At 43.5% G+C, this 20,257-nt stretch overlaps 1 protein-coding gene across 1 annotated transcript; it reads right to left on the bottom strand.

The window, feature by feature from the left end:
- Positions 1-1,010: 1,010 nt before the first annotated feature.
- Positions 1,011-20,203, bottom strand: stox1 (storkhead box 1; the record flags this gene model as incomplete). Its single annotated transcript, XM_079168885.1, has 4 exons — positions 1,011-1,416; positions 2,107-4,792; positions 5,373-5,525; positions 19,873-20,203. 4 exons carry the CDS (start codon positions 20,201-20,203, stop codon positions 1,263-1,265), a joined length of 3,324 nt encoding a protein of 1,107 aa, XP_079025011.1. The 3' UTR covers positions 1,011-1,262.
- Between the last annotated feature and the right edge of the window lie 54 nt (positions 20,204-20,257).

The raw sequence follows: 20,257 nt of genomic DNA, 5'->3' as shown, positions 1-20,257 counted from the left end.
GGAGGTCAGACTTCTGATACCTGTGGAGGTAGACACGGTAGGGATTCACCGTCACTGTAACCTTCAGAAATAGGAGCTTCTCAGCCCTCTGGGTGCAGATGTCTGGTTTACGTCCCTGATATTTACACTAGAGATAGCACTTTAACACGCTTTCTTCAAGCTGATGTAACTGTCCAGGGATCTCCCACCAACTGATAAAGTCATTTAAATTGTTAATAATAGTTCTACACACAGTTAAACTGGGTAAGCTTTACAAATATTTTTATTTTAATGAAACTGGCGGTTTTATTCAGTGATATAATTAAACTAAATTAAAACATTTGCGTCAAGTCAACGCATTATTGGGCCAACAACAATAGTCCTTTCTGATAAAGCTACTGTGGCACTGCAAGTCAAAACATGAAACACGTACATCATTCAGATGTTATAGTAAAAAGTAACAGGGCTAAGTTAAAATCAGATATTTGCAATAAAATCGTAATCGCAGCGTTAAAATGAGCCAACAAAAACGTAAAGTTCAGTTGATTTTGCAGCACCGCTGACGTGTAGTCAGTGACTTCATGAGCCATCCTGGGAACAGTTTCTCTTGCATTGTGACCTTCTTGCAGCGCTTTTTCTAAACGCTGCGCATGTGTTGTCAAATAGGTGAAGATGTCTCTTCATTTGTTTAAGCCGAGTCTATTTGCACCTGTTTTCTTAATTCACAGTGTGTCTAACTCTCATTGCCACCGTATAATCTTACATTGTTTTGATTAAATCATTGCAGGCACTCTTCTGTCGATATTAAATGTTTTATAGGGAGCAATAACACGACACAAGAGAAAACGTTAGTTGACAATTTTATTTGTGATAATTGCTATATGACAAGAGAAAACAGAAACTCTAGGAGACGCTATTGCTGCTATGAACATTTTAACCAATGAGGCATGTAGAGAAGGAAAACTGTACATATGCAAAACAATATCACAAAATACACAATGCTGTCAATACACCATGCATTTAACGGCACATACAAGGAACTCCATGAATGGATAAATCATAGTGTATTACCTTTTGTATTATTTACAAAAAGAAATATATATATATATGTATACTGTACATCTGTTTTAATAGGTATCCATATGTGGAGGTAGGCAACAAAGTGCGAACCTCTGACTTTGCAGTTGCATAGAACTGGAGAGTCCAGCTCACGGTTTTGGCCTTTTCACGCTGAGCTACGTGAAGAGATCCGTCAGCTGCCACACAAAGCTTCGGCAAGCCTGCTATACGTTCATGACCGGAGTTAGCTGTAGCAGGGAGCTCTGCGGCCGAATGGCGCTGCTCTTTGAATGCAGTTTCTCCAAGTTTTGTAAAAAGCCTCTCCTCTTGAGACCCTCCAGGATGACAGTGTTAGTGGAGGCCAGACTGACGCGGGTCCTGTAGGGGGAGAAAGGGGGCATGAGGTTGATATCTTCTATAAATATGCTATTTCAATTAGGTGACGTGTTCACGCACCACATCTGTCCACACACATATCGGGGGGCACAGCGAGTTCAGTGAAAGAAAAGAAGTCTTTTCTTCCTCTTTGATTATAACATGAGAATTTAAGTGCCGCACAGCAATTACACATAATTATCAAAATGACTCCCTCCTGTCCAAATACTGGATGCTATAATTGGTCACAAGGTGTTTGTTCAGCTTACTTTAAAGGAAAAAATACAAATTGGGAATAAGGCCAATCACAGGCATGTAACCCAGAGGTTAACTAACCTCAGTACAGTGTTTATTTTGGAGTTTGCTCGAAAGCTCCTCCAGAATGTTATGGGATTGAGTCCGGTGTGGGCTCACGGTCGGAGAGATAAGACCAGAGCTTAAGGTGTGAAAACTGATAAAAAAAAACACACTGGCCTGAAGAGAATGTGGATCTGGGCTGCAGGATTCGGACCTTTTTTCTCCTCATAAAACCTTTTCATCAGTCTCAGTCTGTGTTAGCTGTCTAACTTTCAGTAAGTTCAATGGCTTTGAAAAGAAACCCCTGGTCTCAAAGTAAGCTATAATGAAATGGAAACACAATATCACAGTATCTTATTGCAGCTAAAGTGGAGAACTTTAAAAAGAGGCACTCACCGAGGAGAATCTATACCACTGTCCCCTGTGATGCTCTGGTTCTCTCCTATTTCCACCGCTTCCCCAATCTCTGCCCCTCTGGCTCCACTGGGCATGCTCAGAACGCCCCTCTGGGTCTGAGGAACACCCGTCTCATCGAGCTCATCCGCCTGCACCGCCGCCACCTCAGCGGCCCAGTGAGCAGATTCACCGTCGCCCTCGTCAGCCGATTTACGGACAGTCTCCGTGTCTGAATCTATCTCGCTGGTCTGGCAGTAGTCAAAGATGCTGCCGTCTGCAACTTCAGATCGTTCGGGACAATCCACGTGGCGTCTCTCCACCTGGATCAATGTGCCTCGCCGAGGGCTGGATTCACTTTGGGCCTCCGGCGATCCGGTTCTCTGACGGCGATGATGGATCCTCCAGCCGGTCTCTCCGGGTCTGGTGGGGCTGAGGGAAGCTTCCCTCTGGGTTGGTGGGGGCATGAGATCTGTGAAAGTGCTGTCCCTTGAATCTTGTGTCGAAGCGACTTGTGGTTGGTGAAAGTTGGAATTATAGTAGTGCCGGCGGGGCCCCTGATATTGCAAATCAGATTCATGGTCATGGTAAACCAACTGGTGGCCATGGTAGTCCGCTACACCTGTACGGTACGCATTTGCAGCATCAATGATCTCCTCCTCATTCAGACACAAGGAGCTGCAGGCATCCTCATCCTCCTGCTCTTCCGCTCTCTGATAGAGCCTATAGTCGTCTTCTATAAAGCCGTCGGTGTCGGTTATGGAGGGAGGGCTGTCAGCTATCAGTTCTGGCCTTTCTCCCTGGCTCATGGTCCTTTGCTCTCTATTACTAATAGTGACGGGTCTTATCTCCCGTTGTTCCTGGGCGGCTGTAGTTTCACAGGCCTGCTGGTGTGAAGAGAGCTCTGGCCTCGGAGTATCATCCCTTTGTGGGTTGGAGAGTCTGAGGGAGTGTTTCCGCTGCAAAGAGGGCTTGGGCCAGGGCGGAGCTGGGTCATAAGAGTGGTTTATGACAGTCTCATAGGAATGGGTAGGGAGAACGGCGTTAGTATTGGAGTATTGTTGGATATTAGAGAGGCTGTCGTCTATAGCTTGGCTGTGGTCTGGTACACCGTTGTATTCGGCCTCCTGAAAATGCCCATTTTCGCCTTCTCTCTCCCGGCTCTCCTTGCCGCTTCCCTCCCTCTGATGCCGGATCTTGTCGTCTATCCGAAGCGTACTGCTCTGTGGGTAGGCTGAGCTGTAGTCCGGGGGCAGCTCACTGTTGATCTTGATGTCTGCTTGGAGCAAATGGTCAGCAGTAAGGTCCCTCTCATGGACACAGTTGTACCTGTCCTCAGATGTAGGGGATTTCCCTGCATGCTCTCCATCCGCTGCGATCACTTTGGCCCCGTGTGGGTCCCAGGATTTGGAGCGGTGAGACGTTCGATCCTTCTTCCCTGGCCCCGAAACCTTGCCCTCTTTCACCTCTCGCCTTTTATGCTCTTTGTTGATGCTGGCAGGAATAAGGGTCTCAGCTTCTTTGATTAGATGACTTTGGAAAGGGTTTTCAATGCGTTTCTTATAAAGAGATTTCCCCTCAACAGCTCCACCTTCTTCCACTTGATCTTGTTCATCAACAGGGATTTCCACTTTGAGCCGAGAAGGGATCAAATCCTCCCCCTCTGGATAATTATCCGCACATATGGGAGCCTTACTCTTAACCCTCTCCTTCTCCTTTTCCTTCTGCTTCTCTCTGGAGGAATGGGCCCTCCTCTTGCTGCGAGAGGTCTTCTGAGCAGATCTTTTCCCTGCCTTAGCGGAGTGATGATGCCTGGGTTTTGCTAGGATCTCAGTAGACATTCCCTTGTCTACTCCCTTATCATCTTTATCCAGACCCCTGTCCAACACTCTGTCCACCCCTCTTTCCCTTCTCTCCTCCAGCTTCTTCATTAGGACCGTGTGACGTGTCAAGTTGTCCACAGTCAGTTCCGGGTTGATGCGTTTGATGATGGCATGCTCCAGGTCACGGGGCAAGTTGTTCAGGTCCTCCTCGTCTCTTACTGGCCACTCCTCTGGAGGGAACTGGGCCGAAAATGATGTGTACTCCTTCTTTGGTTTCTCCTTCTTACCTCCATTCCTTCGGAACAAATTGAGACCAAACTTCCTCCCCGGTTTGCTGTCTTTTTCTTTGCGGCCAGTGGCGTTAGTAGTGGCTGTAGTTTTGCTGATCTCACTTGCATGACAATCTGCAGCTGTGGACGTGGACTGATGCTGCACGGTGGGTTTGTGATCTAACGTTCGGGGCCACTTCAAGCTCTTGCCTGTACATTCACTGACGGAGAAAGAGACCGAATGCTGGTCTGGGACAGTGGAGGGAGGGACGGTGGCTGTTACAGCAGCGGAGGCGATATTGGTGGATGTTTGCAGAGGGCTGAAGCAGCTGCAAGACTTGCAGTGCGCCGCTGGCTGCGTTTGAGTGCTGTCAACACAAGCGTCGTTGCTCAATAGGTAAGTAATGGGAGGAGGTGAGGGAGGGTCGTCTGCTGAACCAGAAGTCCACCAGCTCTTCTCTCGGACCATGTTGTTGGTGATGAAATAGGTCTGGGGCGTGACGATGAAGTAGCCCTCGCCTGTATGGTAAATTTTGCGATCCTTGATCAGATTGCCCAGAGCATTGTAGAGGATGTCCTGAGTCGGGATGGTTATCCCTGAGACGTATAAAGAGAAAAGAGCGTTAAGGACAAAATACGAGCAAAGGGACAAATTGTTTGTAGCTTGAAAATGATCAAATATTTCCATAAAGCAAAAGTTTGACATTTTGGAAAAGATTTTAAGTCACAGTTAGATAAAAATATTGATACCACTCTCACATCAATCCATTAAATATGAAGCTACAGCCTGGAGCTGTTTAGCTTAGTTTAAGACAAAGACGGGTAAACAGCTAGCATAGCTCTGTCCTATGGTGACAACCTCCAAAGAGCACCTCTACGATCACTAATTAACACAATATATCTTGCTTGCTTGTTTATTACAAGCAAAAACCGAGGTGTAAAAATAGAGAAGTTGCAGTTTTACACAGGGTTATGTGCAGGACTCAAGAAATGGTCCAGCATATAACCACTCGTAAAATGCCGACTTGTCAATGACGATATTTGAACTCTCCTTGCCTGTCTCCAGTCTCTTTGCTAATCTAAGCTGATGGCGATAGCTAAAACCCTAACAGCGCATTTACAAAAATGTCTAAACATCCCTTTAACAAGCAAGCTGAGGTGATATTTGATGCATTACCTGGGTGGGCTTTGCTCATGTAATTGATAAGTGCTTCCTGGTTGACGGTGATTTGAGAGGAGTTCATATCTGAGATGACTGAGCACAACACCTCAGCCAAGGGAATGAACTGGGACTGGGGGACAGGGGACATCTGCACCGGGGACAGGTCACCTGAAAAACACACACACACACACACACACACACACACACCAGCAGATTATTGAGTGAAACAGGTGGGCCTGATGCAGTAAACATACACAAACACACCTGGGTTTGAGAGGTCTCCCTCTCTGACTTGTGCTGCCAGTGAAAACAACTCAAAGCACTGAAGTTGCGTTCCTCTCCTAACCACCTTCTAAATCATGACCGATGTGGTCTATTTATGCGAGTTATATGAACCATGCCTGACTGCTTTTGAAATTCCATCAGGACTGGGACAGACCACGGAATTCCATCACTCCCACAGAAGTGACCACAGGTCTAACTGCCGGGCTGATCCGATATCATACGGCCCTACACGTCTGGAAGGTGCCCCGAGACAAACATGTTACCGAAAGTGAGCGAGACTAGGAAGAATGACACGGACAGCCTTGGAAACATTTGTCTTATGGCTATAAAAACATCATGAATCATTCTGTATATGTGTACTCCACATCCAAACCCCACCAATCTGCACAGCGCTGCAGACCGACAGTGTTCCTCTGACATGCAAACTGTGGGAGCCCGTTAAAGCCACGAGGCTTTCAAATCATAAAACCAAGCTGCTTTTAAAGACGACCAGACATTTTTAGAAACATTTCATTTCAGTATCAAAAACAATCAGCAGTTTCACACATGGGGAAACGTAATTGAAACAACATGCAGTGGTTACGAAATGTTTTTGTGTGTGTGTGTGTGTGTGCAAAGCCTATAGTGTAGAGCGCAGGAGGGTTCAGATAGTAGTGCCATAAAGACTCTTCTACAACCCGTTAACAGGATAGGACATCAAAACTGAACGTGGACTTTAAAACAGTTGTATCCAAACAACTGGTTACCTTGAAAGTCTCTAATCATCAGTTCTAGTAGTTATTTTGTTCAGAGAAAAGAGGAACTAATAGCACAAGTAAAGGAAAATGTATCTTTTCTTTATTAAGTTCCTTATTCTACAAGTGACAAGTGACTTCTTCCGTTCGACCTGCATCACTGAAAGGAAAGAAGAAAAATGTCCGATAAACGGCGCAGTTACTGGCCTGCATAATGTTAGAAATGTTTATTGTCAGATATAAGCCTTTAGGGGGTTAGTTTTAGTCCAAATGTTGGTGTTTAGGTTAAGATCAGATATGGTTGACGTTATGGTTAGGGTGAGAATGTGAATGGGGGTTTTGTTTGCTGAGCATCAACAGTGGGATCCCCAGGAACGCATTATGAACCCCTGAGCGATAATGTAAAAGAGAAAATGAGAACATTTTACCTTTGAGAAACAGTTATTTATTTTACAAAGCTTACACACTGACACAGATGTCTGCCTTTTTGACTAATTCTCTACAAAAACATACTACCTACAGAACACAAAGCGTGATGTTTACTAATGAGAAGTGAGCTCAATGAAAGCACCAGATCCCTCTGCTGATGAATGATTAGCATCTGGGTCGGGTTAACACAAACTCCCTTCATATGAAGAGCAGACACAAGGGCATGGACATAACCTTACCCACGGGACTGGGAAATTGGTTTTGGTTAATCAGCTACACATAAAAGGAGCGTAATGGGCGAAAGAAGGGAGATGACACAAACAGTCCTCGTCTGCTGTATTTTATTTACCATCAGGAGGATCTAATTCAACTTTAGTGCAAGCGCAAGTCAAAAAAAATGACCACACACGTGACTTGAACTCCACCATATAGCCAGTTGTTTTCCCCGTGCGATTTCAAGTTTCCAGTTGTGCTGACAACAACACTTGTGTGTACACATGTGTGAATTAGGCCTAAACATGTGGAGAGTGTGACTGTGAGTGATTCTCCCATCAACCCCAGGGCATTCAACGAAAACACTGCCCAGCTCGCACTTGACGTAAACTAAACATTTACAACCCTCACACTTGAACCACTTATGTCCAAGGCAAGGGAAACAAACAACTGATCAAATACCTGCCACGGTAAAGAATGACAGAACACATACTTACCAAACACATACAGCACTTCTTTGGTGCGGCACACACAGTGTTTCCAGATTTGACTCGCAAAAAGTAGCCCAATCAGAGCTGCATAATAATTTGCATTGAATAAAAAGGTTATAGTTGTAATAAACATTTGTTTTCAACTGTTGTCAGTTATCAGTTATTGCCTGTCAAGCTGAGCCTTTGACATGAAACAGACAATCACAATAAAACTAATTAGGGGAGAGGAGGGGCTAATATACTGGACCTTTTACCCGCACAATTAAACAAAAAGTCCAAATAAAGTGGTGCCTGAAATAAGGTCTGTGGTTAAATTAAAGTTGAGACGTCACACCGACTCGTCCGCCTTCACAGCCTCGTTGTACTCGCAATCATGCAACCCAGCCGTAGTTTGTTTATAACCAAACGTTAGCGTTTTACTTCTGCCGATTGCATTTACACTTCAACAATCATGTGCGATGCACAGGAAATATTCTAATCAAGCTGCTACTCAATCAGTGTTTTACCTGAATTGAAAAAGTTGTATCCTCAGTAAGGACCATGTCAAGCAAAGTCAGTAAAAAATCAATTATCGGCACAGTGAGCTCACTTAAGTCTCACAGACAGGGGGTCTTTCTTTGTAAAACGGATCCTATGGCCCACGGTGGGACTGTAAAAAACAAGCCATCTGGTATCCCCCCGGCTCCGACAGAAGACGTTAATCTGACTAAACCTCAGAGCGGATATCTCAATAGCAGTCTCCCTGGGCAGTGAATTAGTGCTGCTGACTTAGCCACTCATTGTTGTTAACTTCCTATAGGAATGTCTGTCAGGCTGTCCACATAGCAACCGCTTTATAACCACCGTCAGCAGTCAAAAGGACATGATAGGGTCAGGGGAGGGTGGGGCGGGGGTAGATTATTAATCCCAGGGAATCAATTAAGTAATCACTACCTCTTTAAAGTGACGTCATAGATATCTTTGCCCAGATGCAGTTTGGGTAAACAGAGTGTTGTCCTCTCTGACTACGTCCTGGTTCAGAGAAGGATATCCTGTCGGACACCTGCTAACATCAACAACAGCAGCATGTTCCTCACATGCCCTTCAATTTACTACGGTCTGATAGCAGCACTGAGAACAGAAAAGTGAGACTGACAATGTAGGTGTGAGACAGAAGGAACAAAAAAAATAATACACCTACAGCAGTTTCTTTGTGTAATGCAAGCAGAGAACTAGTGTTTATTGAGTCTAACATTAGCAGGCGTGACCGCTCACCGTTGTAACTATCTTCTCTCCGGAGGGAACAGACCTCCTGTTTTCCTGTAATCTAAGACCGGGCCGCCGACATTACACTCATTGTCATACACAGCATGAATACCCTGCTGGTGGCCATGGCAACAAAACCCCGCTCGGCAGTCAAACAGAAGACGAGACTAAACCAACTTAAAACGGGCAGCAGTTCAATGAAACCACTTAAAGGGGCATTCCACCAATGTTACACGTCACAGTCTGTTCCCTCACAATGGTTAGTCCTACTCAGCCTGTGAAAACAAGTTGTATAATGGAGGAGACCAGGAGAATTGTTTGAATTGTGCCATGAATGACACATGAGATGCTTGGGATGTAAAAATGTATTCAGCACATTAAGAAAGTCACAGTCTGTCATAAAACTGTTGAAGTATAAGACTGTAAAAATAGGTTTTTAGAAAGACTACACACCATAGAAGTTGTGTCAGTGAAGTCTCTCTCTGAAGCTCTGTGTTTCGTACCTGGACGTACTCATTGGATCAACGGGTCTTAAGTGCTCTTTTGCTTCCCGGCAGACAAAAAGACCAGAAGTCGCTGGATCAAACACATCCGGTAAGTTAGTATTTGGGTGTGTAACATGGCTAAGTTTCCTAGCTAGCTAGTGTTGGTGACATGTATTGTGACTCAAAAGAGAAACTAAATGATGCAAAATTATCTTTGAATTTTGCCAGGAATTACACGTCTCTCGACGTTGACTACCGCTATGTTATTTGCAAAATAAGGTCCCGTAGGGAACACCGGTAGAGGAGGTACTTCACTTCTCTATGATCAGCTTTTCACTCTGCCTTTTGCGTTCTGACGTGGTCGGCAACACGTCAAACAAACTAGGTTTTTTTTCCGAGCATATACTAACTGCAATGAAAGAGGCCATTGCCTTGCATTATAGGATCTGATGTTTATGGAGCTTAACCCACACTTGGGACTAAAAGTCACAGATTGTTTCTTGCATGTCCCCAAATGTTATGAAAGCACAACACCAAACTGCTGGAGTAAAGCGATCCCTTGTGACCCACCATCACATTAAAACTGTGTTTTTTTCCATTCAATGTTGTTTCATTTGAATCATCATATGAATAAGTACAGATATTACTCTTGATATTATTTTCTATCCCATATGTCATGACCTCCAACACTGAATCCAAAGTATCTCAGGGAGAACCAATGGCCTCATGCAACTCGATATAACAAGTCTGATATTCCACTTTAATGGCATTCACCATAACATTAAAATAAAGCGGCAAAGCCCACACTACGCTTTCTGCTCCATGTAGAGTGAAAAACGTGCATTTTCTTTCCAATGTCGTATATACTCGTGAGAATAACTTGCTGCCTGGGGGATGAAAATGAGAAACGCCTGAAGTTGACTGCTCAGATTGTGGAGATGATTGACAGAGACCTTCTTTCTTCGATCCCCGCTGAGATCCCTTTGGCTGCTGACACTGATCAATGCCACATGTGTTCACATGGCTCCGTTGTTAGCGGGCCACATGAGTCCCATTTCATACGTGATTGCATTACCTCCAGTCTCTTGGAAGAAAATACGAACACACCACGCCATACAGAGTCCACTGTAGACCTTCCATTAGCTGCACCCTGCTGCTCTGAGCGGGAAGATCATTCCCCGCATCTACATATTGTGACAGACGTGATTTAAACTCATGCCTTGATGGGAGACCAGACGCAAAAAGCAAGAAAGAAGGTTGCACAACTTCATCCTTGACCTTTCACCTTCATGCTATCACAGGTGAAATCTAACCGAAGCATCAGGCTCGTTGCCACAATCCCCCACTCCATGGCCTTCCCTGAAACACACACTCACAGACACACACCATCTTATCTCATCCTGGTATCGTCTAATCTGAGAGCCCCAGTTAGCAAACAGGCTAATCTTCTCTCTCTCTCCCTCATTAAGGACACACTGCACGGCATTCAACATGAACTTGAGGCCGGCCCAAACTGCAAACCCCCCCCCCGTCTCCCATCGACTGAGACCTTGTGAGGAACACGCTTCAGTGAATTTACAGTTAAGCCTCTGGTGAGACAATGTCAAACATTCATACAGTCAGATTTAGAGTAATGGGAAGAGATGCCAACTGTAATTTATGTCGTGACTGCCTCCCAGTCCCACGACCACTTTGCTTTGTTTCGTGTTTCTTGGTCTAACAGGCCTCCACATCCCCGCCCTCCCCTTCTCGAGTGTGTGTGTGTGTGTGTGTGTGTGTGTGTGTGCATCACACTTTTTTAAAGTGCTTTACGAGTTAGTGTGTCCCATAGAAGACACAGAACTGGGCGTTGCCGTTAAAAGGCCCAATAAACTGAGTGAAAAGATCCCTTCAGAGTGCAATAACAGCCCGAACGTCCCAACAACCAAACCAACAACACTGCTCTTTCCTGTCCAAACACTCTGAACACACTTGGACAAACACCGTATGGCCATCAACGTGATATCAAAATCTTTGCAATAAACATCTTCGGTACCGTTTAATTACTGGACATGACTTTCCTATAAATGGCGCGAACGCGTCTGCCACCGTCCCACTTAAAAACACATCAATACCAGTAAAATGGACAGACTGAGCCACTGATCATTTTTACAGCTTTATTTATTGATTCACAACAATAAAACCAGTATTTCTGCCCAGACTTGCAGGCATTAGGTAAATGTTCAATCTGACCCACTGACAGCTCAGTATCTCATGGTACTTGTGTTTGAATATTAAGTGAAGTACTGAGTAAATTTGGACTGTGCCCTCTTTGCAATCAGTGTTTGAGAAAATGTCTTGAACTACAACCTAGAGAACCTTTCGGCATTATTTAACCTAATTTAAACCTAGTTGTCGGGATATTAACATTAACTTTTAAAAGCTACACCTAAAGTGAACCGTGGTCATTATTCTGCAGAGAAACACAGAAGATGAAAAGTCAAAACAGCATGACTAAAAGAGGATTCATGAGCTGAAGCTTTGAGCGATGAGGAGAAACACAGTCGGGCTTTGTGTTGACTCACATCCCCATAGAAACCTTTACTCTGGCAGCGACCTGCCACATGCAATACAAAGAAAAAGAAAAGGAAGAACCAGCAGCGGGAGTGTAATATGGGTTTCTATTATCCGGCTCGAGCCTTGGGACTCACTTTGCCAAACCAACCCTTTGACATTTAACATATGTTGGCAAGACAGCATAAACAGGGTGTGACTAAGCTTCTCACAGAGCTTTAGTACGCTCACATAGTTGGTCACCACGGATCTTGGATGAAAATCCCTGCAGCTGTAATGACATTAAATAATGTTCTTACCATCTGATTCCTGGTGAGAACGATTTGACTAGCAGCTCATGCCGGAAAAATGAAATTACCTGGTACTGAACTAGTGTGCAAAAACCCTGTTATCATGTTCTTGTGAAAAAGGAAATACACCTGAGCAGGTGTTTAACAGAAGGCCTGTGTTTTATAGCACAGCCCAAAGTGCTCTGTGTAACATGTCCGACACATGGTAGAGCCAGCAGACAGGATTTAAAGCGCTTTATTTTTCTATCTTTTTACGTCATACCTCTTCAGACTTGATGGGTCACACCCCGACATATCTGACATATCTGGCTATCGTCTGCTCGTGAACATGGACATCACCCCACAGTCTGCCAGTGTCGTTTCTGCCAGAAGGCTGGAGAGTCCAAGCCTAGAAACTATATCCACGTCCTCTGCCTCCCCTCGTGACAGATTTGTCCCAATCTCCTGAGTAACTACTTCATCTCAGCTTGATTCTAGCTATAATGGATTTGAGGCTGAGCTGAGCACTTCATCTTAATAGCAGACGCTTAGTTTTAGGGACACTCCAGAGATTAGTGCTGTGGGACTTGCAGAAAGATTAAGGACAAATGGTCAAAATGATTTCCACAGAGGTTGTGATATCCTAACTTTTAGTGCCTTGTACAAAAAATTCCTTGCATGACATCAGAGGGGTTACTTTTTCAGACTCTGAAGAGTTCGTTCAGAGCAATTTCATTTAATTGTCATTAAATAGATTTTCCAGTGTTTTTTGAACAAAAACATAGCTCATTTTAATTTAAGTCATTGTAATGAAAACTTTGAGTGAATTTCTTTAAAATTATAATTTTAGCTCAAAAGCTGAATATTAATATTATACAGTATTTTGCCTCCGCGGTGCTCTTGGTATTCTGGTTGTTCCCTCTTTCTAAACTGAATCCATTATTATGGGTGATCTTAATCCTGATTAGTTATTGATTAATGCAGACTTTTTTACCAAAATGCGTACCAATCTTAATTTACTACATAATGGACCATGACCACACTGTAGGACTTTAAACTGATTTGACTTTGGTATTATGATGATTACCCGACTACCTGCACTACACCAAATGAATGAGAGTCCAAATAAAGACTTTAGTTTAGAGAAATAATTCACTGCATAAGCGTTTCTGCTAAATGTGACAGATTGGAAGGCGAGATGGGTGAACTCACATTAAATCACTTTGTAATTTATTTTAATTCTATAAAAAGATAAACGTTTTATTCAAGACAAGAGAAAAGTCTGTGATTTGGCCAGATGTTATGCTGACCACTCTGACTGGCTTGCATTCAAAGTAAATACATTTCCTCAATGAGGAATTCTAAATCATAAATATAATTTATTACTCCCGCGCGAACTGAATAAATTGTGTCAGGCCATAAATTCTACCAGGAAGCAAAGTGGCATTTTAATACCTAATTTAAATAGACAGATCAGAACATTGTTAAAATAATATTTTTTCCATTGAGGGGCATAGATGACCGCTCATGTTCTCCAACCGCCCAAAGTAGGGAATCAGAGTTAAATCGAGAACCATCTACCCATCTCCAAAATACCTAAAAGTCAACACAACGTTGTTCTGTTTCGTGATCCTCAACTATAGCTGACTGATATGGGTATAAAAAAAATGTACCTGTATTCAGTACCTGTGTGTACAGAAGTTGTTCCCGAAGGTTGAATATTAGGCGCCATTGTGTTCACTTGTTAACAGTCACTTTCTTGCACTTTAGTTATGATAAAAACTAAATTGTGCTCGAGCATTTCATTCTACGCTAAACACATTAATAGGGAGGCGCCTCTAGTTTCCCCAGTTTTGCCTCAAAGATCCAGGTATTTTCACCCCACTCTACCCATGTGGCTTTTCCCCACTGACACAAAAACATACACACACACACACACACACACACACACACACACACAATCTAAGAGGGTTTCCAGCAGTTCGACACCCGTTAAAATCAAGAGGGAAGGCAGTCATTGGTTGCAGATGAAACCTATTTCCTCTTATTTAACCGAGCTCGAGGTGCAGCAGATTCCTGTGTTTGTTATCCCAGTATTTAGAGCAGAGCTCCCGTCCAGTGTCTGCCATATGATCAATCACTTTTTAATGCCCTGCAACTGGTCAGCACACAGCTCATTGAAAGGATCTTTCACTCCTGAAATACAAAAACACAGCTCTTTGCTATCACAGACCCTATGTTAGCATACCATTGCATTTATCAATGCTAAACGAAGCAAAGAAAACATCCTGTCAGGAAACTGAAGAGTAATAGCAATACCAAACTTAGTGCAATATGGCCTTACTTCTGTGTCGACTCATTTGTCTGACCAGAGAGTGAATGATGAGAAAATCCCACGAGGGAAACTCAAGCGGCCGCTGACAGGGTGTGTAAGCTGAGGGATACAGAGGAACTCCTCCACTGTTGTTGTTGGCTTGGCTCCACACCGCCGCTACGGGTGAGCCCAAAATCTGGGTCGATAAAGAGGCCGATAGGCCCGATTCGCACCAGGGGTGAGCTTCCTGCTCGATGGGAGAGGATGTAGCTGACAAATGATGTGCTGAGAGGAATGCACGCACACGTTTCGTCTCACACATGTGTGGGCACTGTGGACGCCTGAGAATAGAGGTCAAAGTATCCTCATAGAGTATCTCATATCTTTACTAAACCATCTTTTACAAGTGCTGAAAATAGAAAGACTTCTTAGATTAATGCAGGGACATACTCTTAGCACTGGCACAGTGAAAGATAATACAAGTGATTCTTGTATTATAGCACTGCAGCCTAATTAACTTATACCAACAATGCAATTTGAAAAGCAATTTAAAACAAGTTGCACAAGTCACAGAGGCTGCTTTTCTTTCAAATGACATGAAGTCAAAACCTTTCATGTTATGATTTGATTAATCTCCAGTCAACTGTTTATTTAGTATAAATTAGATGTTCTTTGATCGACCAACCAAACACAGCAAGACAAGTAGGAGATTGGGTTTATGGTTTCCAAGAACATTTCACCTCTGTTCTTGCCGGGAAAAAGATTGAACCAACCATCATAATACAGACTCTTCATCATTTTGAGCCTGAAAAACAGCAGCATATATTTTGTGTAACAGCTTAATGTCATACTATTAGTGTCGAGGGAGCCGGAGAGTGATTATCTTTAACCATTATTATTATTACTGAGGGCTGCTCAGACGGTAATGTACCCCAGAGGGCACTCATACAGTTGACCACGGGGTACAAGGACAGTTCAACTATCGCAACTAAAATACAGAAATTGTGACTTAATTCAAATATATCCCCATTTGAATGGATAGGAAAATAAACAGCCGAATGGTATTACAAATTGATATGCCATTCCTCAGTCATTTTCTCAAGCACCAGTAAGAAAAAGTGTATGAAAACAGTTGGCAAGTGAGCAGAGAAGTTCAAAGAAGTTACATTAGCTAAAAGTAATGGATGCATGACTGACAATGTTAAAAGTGAATAATGACAATAATAATGTAATGCTTAAAGTCATTAATAAACAATTAAAATAGTTAAAAACACCCGATTTTGTTGCTCTGGTATTGGTAGTATGCCAACTTTACCAAAGCAACGATTCAATAGTATGAACACTACGACAATACTGCAACAATACACGCTAATATATAATCAACGGTGTTAAACAACATCCAGTTTAGTCAGACAAAGAAAGTTTGGAACCACTGAAACCACTAACAGAAGCTGAACGGACCAGCGAGTGGAGAACACCTGGATACTGTATTGATGTTTGTTTGCCTTCGAACAAACCCTCTGAAGCCGGCTGCCCTCAAGGTGGCTTGTTAGCGAGGAGGTTGTAACCTTTGACCTGTGCTGCTTAGTTAGGACAGGGTGGGCCATTTAAAGCTGGTAAGGGGGTGTCATGGTTAATAAGGTAACATCTGGAAGAGTTATGACCATTAGTGAAGCGCTCTGAGACTTTGACAAAATACCCTCATGAAAGAAGACACCCCCCCCCCCCCTCCCCGCATGAAAATAAAAACACTTTCAAGTGAGAAGTAAAGAGCAGAAATGAGGCTCTCGAGCCGACGAACTCAGGAAATGATCTCAAGAGTAAATGAAGCATTTCAGGAATGCTGCACCACCTCATAGTATGGTGGGTTAAATGAAACATACCATTTAAAAAGAAAACGTTGCTTAACTGTGCAGCATAGTCGTGCTTTAGTTCTGCTAAAATACACAGAGGAAGACCTACAGTATGTTCTACAAAGGCCAAAAACAAAAAGTGATTTCCATGACGAAAGTGAAAGGCTTGTCCTGAGGACTCATTCGAGTCCATGTTCCAAGAGGACGAGGACAGTTGGCGGAGCTTGATGTAGTGAGGATACAGGAGACCTCATTACACCGCTGGCTGACTCTGTATAAATGTTTCAGCTCATCCTGCTGCGGCGACAATAGCAGGACTAAATAATGCAGAACCGGCTAACAGTCATTATGAAGCCGCTGGTTTCAACGGGGGGAGTCTGGAGAGTTTTTTCAGAACAAATTTAGTCTTTTAGGGAATTATGAGGTTTTTTTCAAGACTGTTGATTTGTGCATTTTTATACACAATAAGACTTCAGTTAAATATGAATAAAGGAATAGTTTTAGCTCTCATGCGTCTGTTAACTATGGAGCTAGAGCCAACAGGCGATTAACATAAAGACGGGACAGCCAGCACCGCCAAAAAACCAAAGCTAAAAAACCAGCACCGCTAAATTTAAGGAATTAACATGTTTCATCTTGTTTGTTTCCTGCCTCCAGTCTCTATGCTCAACTATCTTATCGTAGCTAACGCTTAGACATGAGACTGGTATAAATCTTTTAAAGCTCGACGAGATAGTGAACGAGCACAATATAAGCCCAAAACATAGAACAATTCCTTTAAGGCAATATGCTGATCATTGCAACAGGAAAACCATCGTAACTGGATACGTTTATTAAAACAAAGCCGTAGTAGATTTGACCCATTGGACAGAACTGGATTACTCGTCAATCATTTTGATAAACGTGGCATCTAGACTTTGTAGGTTGATTTCTATTCTGTACATGCAGTAAAAAAGCAGTGAGCTGAATATAATGTATTGTGTGTCTGTGAGCAAACAGCAGCACCACGAACTGTGGTGAAAAGTTTAATTTAGTTACATTTATTAAGGCACAACACCAACAAACAATGTTCTCCCATTTTCCTTGTCGTATTGTGTGTTAACTGTAGGATATAACATCCTGATAATTAAAGAATGATCAAGTAAGCTCAAACAGGTTTACTGTCAACCATATCTAAATCTGATTGTTAACAGCATCCAGGCTACAGTGTAAATGTAAACATGTAGAATATCAATACTCTGAGCAAGAAAGAAGAAAACTACTCATCAATGATGAAATGACTTTGTGGTGGAGCGCCATGTATTATTCTGTAAACAGCTGTTCAAGGGAAGAAAATGGATGAAGAGATAATTTAAAGTAAAGAATGAGAAACACGTTGATGAGTTGAAGAGGAGAGGTCAACACCAGTACCAGTGGGGCCCATTCCCACAAGGATAACAACGGAGCCTGTTCATACTAACTCCTCACCCTGTCTGTTTACCTCAGCCTAACCTCAGCACCATCCCCTCCCTTCATCAACCCTTCCCCACACCTCCTTTTCTGCATAGTCTCCCCTCAGCAGAGGCCCGGAAGAACAATCTGTCTTCACTCAAGCCATTAGCACTGATAACCAGAGAGGACCAATGAGGAAGTAGCTCAAATGAATCAAAGTTTATTGTGTCTGTTTGTCTGGAAGCTTTGTGTCACTTCAATGTCTCTCTATTTAAAAGCAACTTAAGACCACATCTGGTTCATTTTAGCTGAACATCTTCTAAAAAAAAAACCTGCTCACATCAGTGAAGTCACGTCTCAACCTTGCTCTGACCCGGGAAAGGAAATAGGGCTGTTAGAAATTCAATGTACCATATAACTCATAACGTTTCTGTTTTCTTCCTGACACATTTATATTAGGACAATGTCGTGGCCTCAAGTCCATGCCTGATATCAATCTAGGAGTCTGACTTCCACAGTCTCTCACTGACCATGAAACCAAGGGACATTAATCCCCGAGTAACAGAGAAGCAGCGGTGGTCGGCAGCCAGTCGCACAGTGATTCACTGCTGACCAATTCTCAGGGCGGAGGCAGTAAAGCAGACTCTGACAGCCAGCCAGCGCTAATTTCCATACAAATTGCTGCAGTGTGAGGCAAAGGATTTGTTAAGGAGGAGTAGGAGGTAACATGTCCACACACAGACGTGTTTGCTTACAAGTTTCTGGTGTGAAGCTCAAACAAGAGGAGTCTTTTGAGGTATATCAAACGCCTGCCTTGCATCCGACTGTGAGCTCATGCATGTCTGTGTGCAGCTTTGTGCTGACACTGCGCATAGCAATAAGCTCCGCATCACCTTAGGCTCATATGGTGTTTGTTTGTGAAAGTGTCTCACAGTGGGATGGCATGTCGGCCTTCACCTCCCCCTCCTCTGCCGCTTCACGCCCTCCCGGGTCTCCCCCCTTGTGTGGTCTCTACACATCACATTCCTCCCTCTACTTGTCCGTGCACTGCTCAATCTGGCGGAGCTGACGTCTTGACACAAAGTCAGCAGGTAGACAGCGGCATCCAGACAAAGTAATACTCAGACACAGATACACATTATTGGAAAGGCAGACCCTGAAACGGAGGCAAAGACAGCTGGAACAAATGGGGGAGCCAATGGGTGTGTTGCTGGGACCATGTTTCCAAAAACCAAAAGGAACCTGCTGCAGCTCAACTATCCTCCCAACATTTGGGAAAACTCCCTCGAACACTATTTTTGGAGCGGTAAAAGGTTTCCATTCACTGCTTTTGTGCAGCTATATGCTGCTTTAAAATACATCAGAGGACAGGAGCCCAAAGAAGGGGGGCAATTAGAAGTAATTATATGGTACACAGAGCTTTGTTAACAAGCGTTGGTAAATATATCACTGTGTCGACAACAATGGGAGGCTGATTAGTAGCGCAATCCTCTCAAACCCACCAGACTATTGAGAGAGAGATAAGGGATTTAAGGAATATCATCTCTCGGGTAATAAACACCTGCGGAAATGATTTTCACTGCTCATCGCAGCAAAACGCAGTCTTTTCAAATTATGCCCACGAGGAGTTTTGCATGAGAAGAATGGAGAAAAACCCGGCAGGCTATGCCAGCGATGTAAATGTGAGGGAAAAGATATATTATTCTTTGTTTTGAGAGGGAGTTTGATGCCTCTGCACATTGCAACATCCAAGAAACAAGTGACAAAATGACCTTCAGTCAGAGATCAGACACACTACAATGTAACTACTGTTGACACCATGAACAGAAGAACTTTTGGGTTCATACTTTTGACATCAGACTGGACTGAGTTTAGAGGTTAATGGTCTGAAAATCCAGAAAAGGAGGAAAGGTGTTAAACCCTGCCAGCTCCACGTTGTTCAGAGTTTATGGCTTTCACACATTTCCCTCTCTGTGGTAAACAACTGTTGCTGGTTGTGTGACTCTACAGTGTCCCCGAAAAGAAAAAACACATTATGCTCTTGCATGACTGAGGTAGCTGTTCACCTTGGTGTTTTTATTTCCACCTGTAATGCTGTTTGCATATATTTGCATAGCGGTCTGATTCATTGGGACAGTTGTGTTACTATCAGTGTTTGCTTCATATTATGTTATCTTTGGTGAGAGGTCATTGACAGGATTGATGCTACATACCGACAGCTTTAATGATAAATCCCTTCGGTGACCTCAGAGCTCTGCGCATCCACGCTTCTCTCAGCACCTCCAAGTTGTTTGCGTTCCCTTGAACGAAAAGCACCAAGTTTTCCATCCATCCCTGAAAGTACACTTCAGCTATGGCCTTAACGAGTCTCTTATTCCAGGAACTGCGCAAATTTTGCGCTTTAAAGTCCGCAAAAACCTCCTGTCCACTCGTAATATTGCCATTGAGTTTCCCTCCGCCGGCGCGCAAACTCTCCTCGTCCGGACCGAAGACTACGGCGAGCGAAGCGGCGGAGAGCTGGACAAGCCGCTGCTGGTGAGACATTTCAAACGCCTTCTATCGGCTCCGGGGGGAAGCTATCATGCTAGAAATGACGAC

This window comes from Pholis gunnellus, assembly GCF_910591455.1.
Source record: "Pholis gunnellus genome assembly, chromosome: 11".
Lineage (NCBI taxonomy): Eukaryota > Metazoa > Chordata > Actinopteri > Perciformes > Pholidae > Pholis > Pholis gunnellus.
This window is presented reverse-complemented; position numbering and strand designations above follow the sequence as displayed.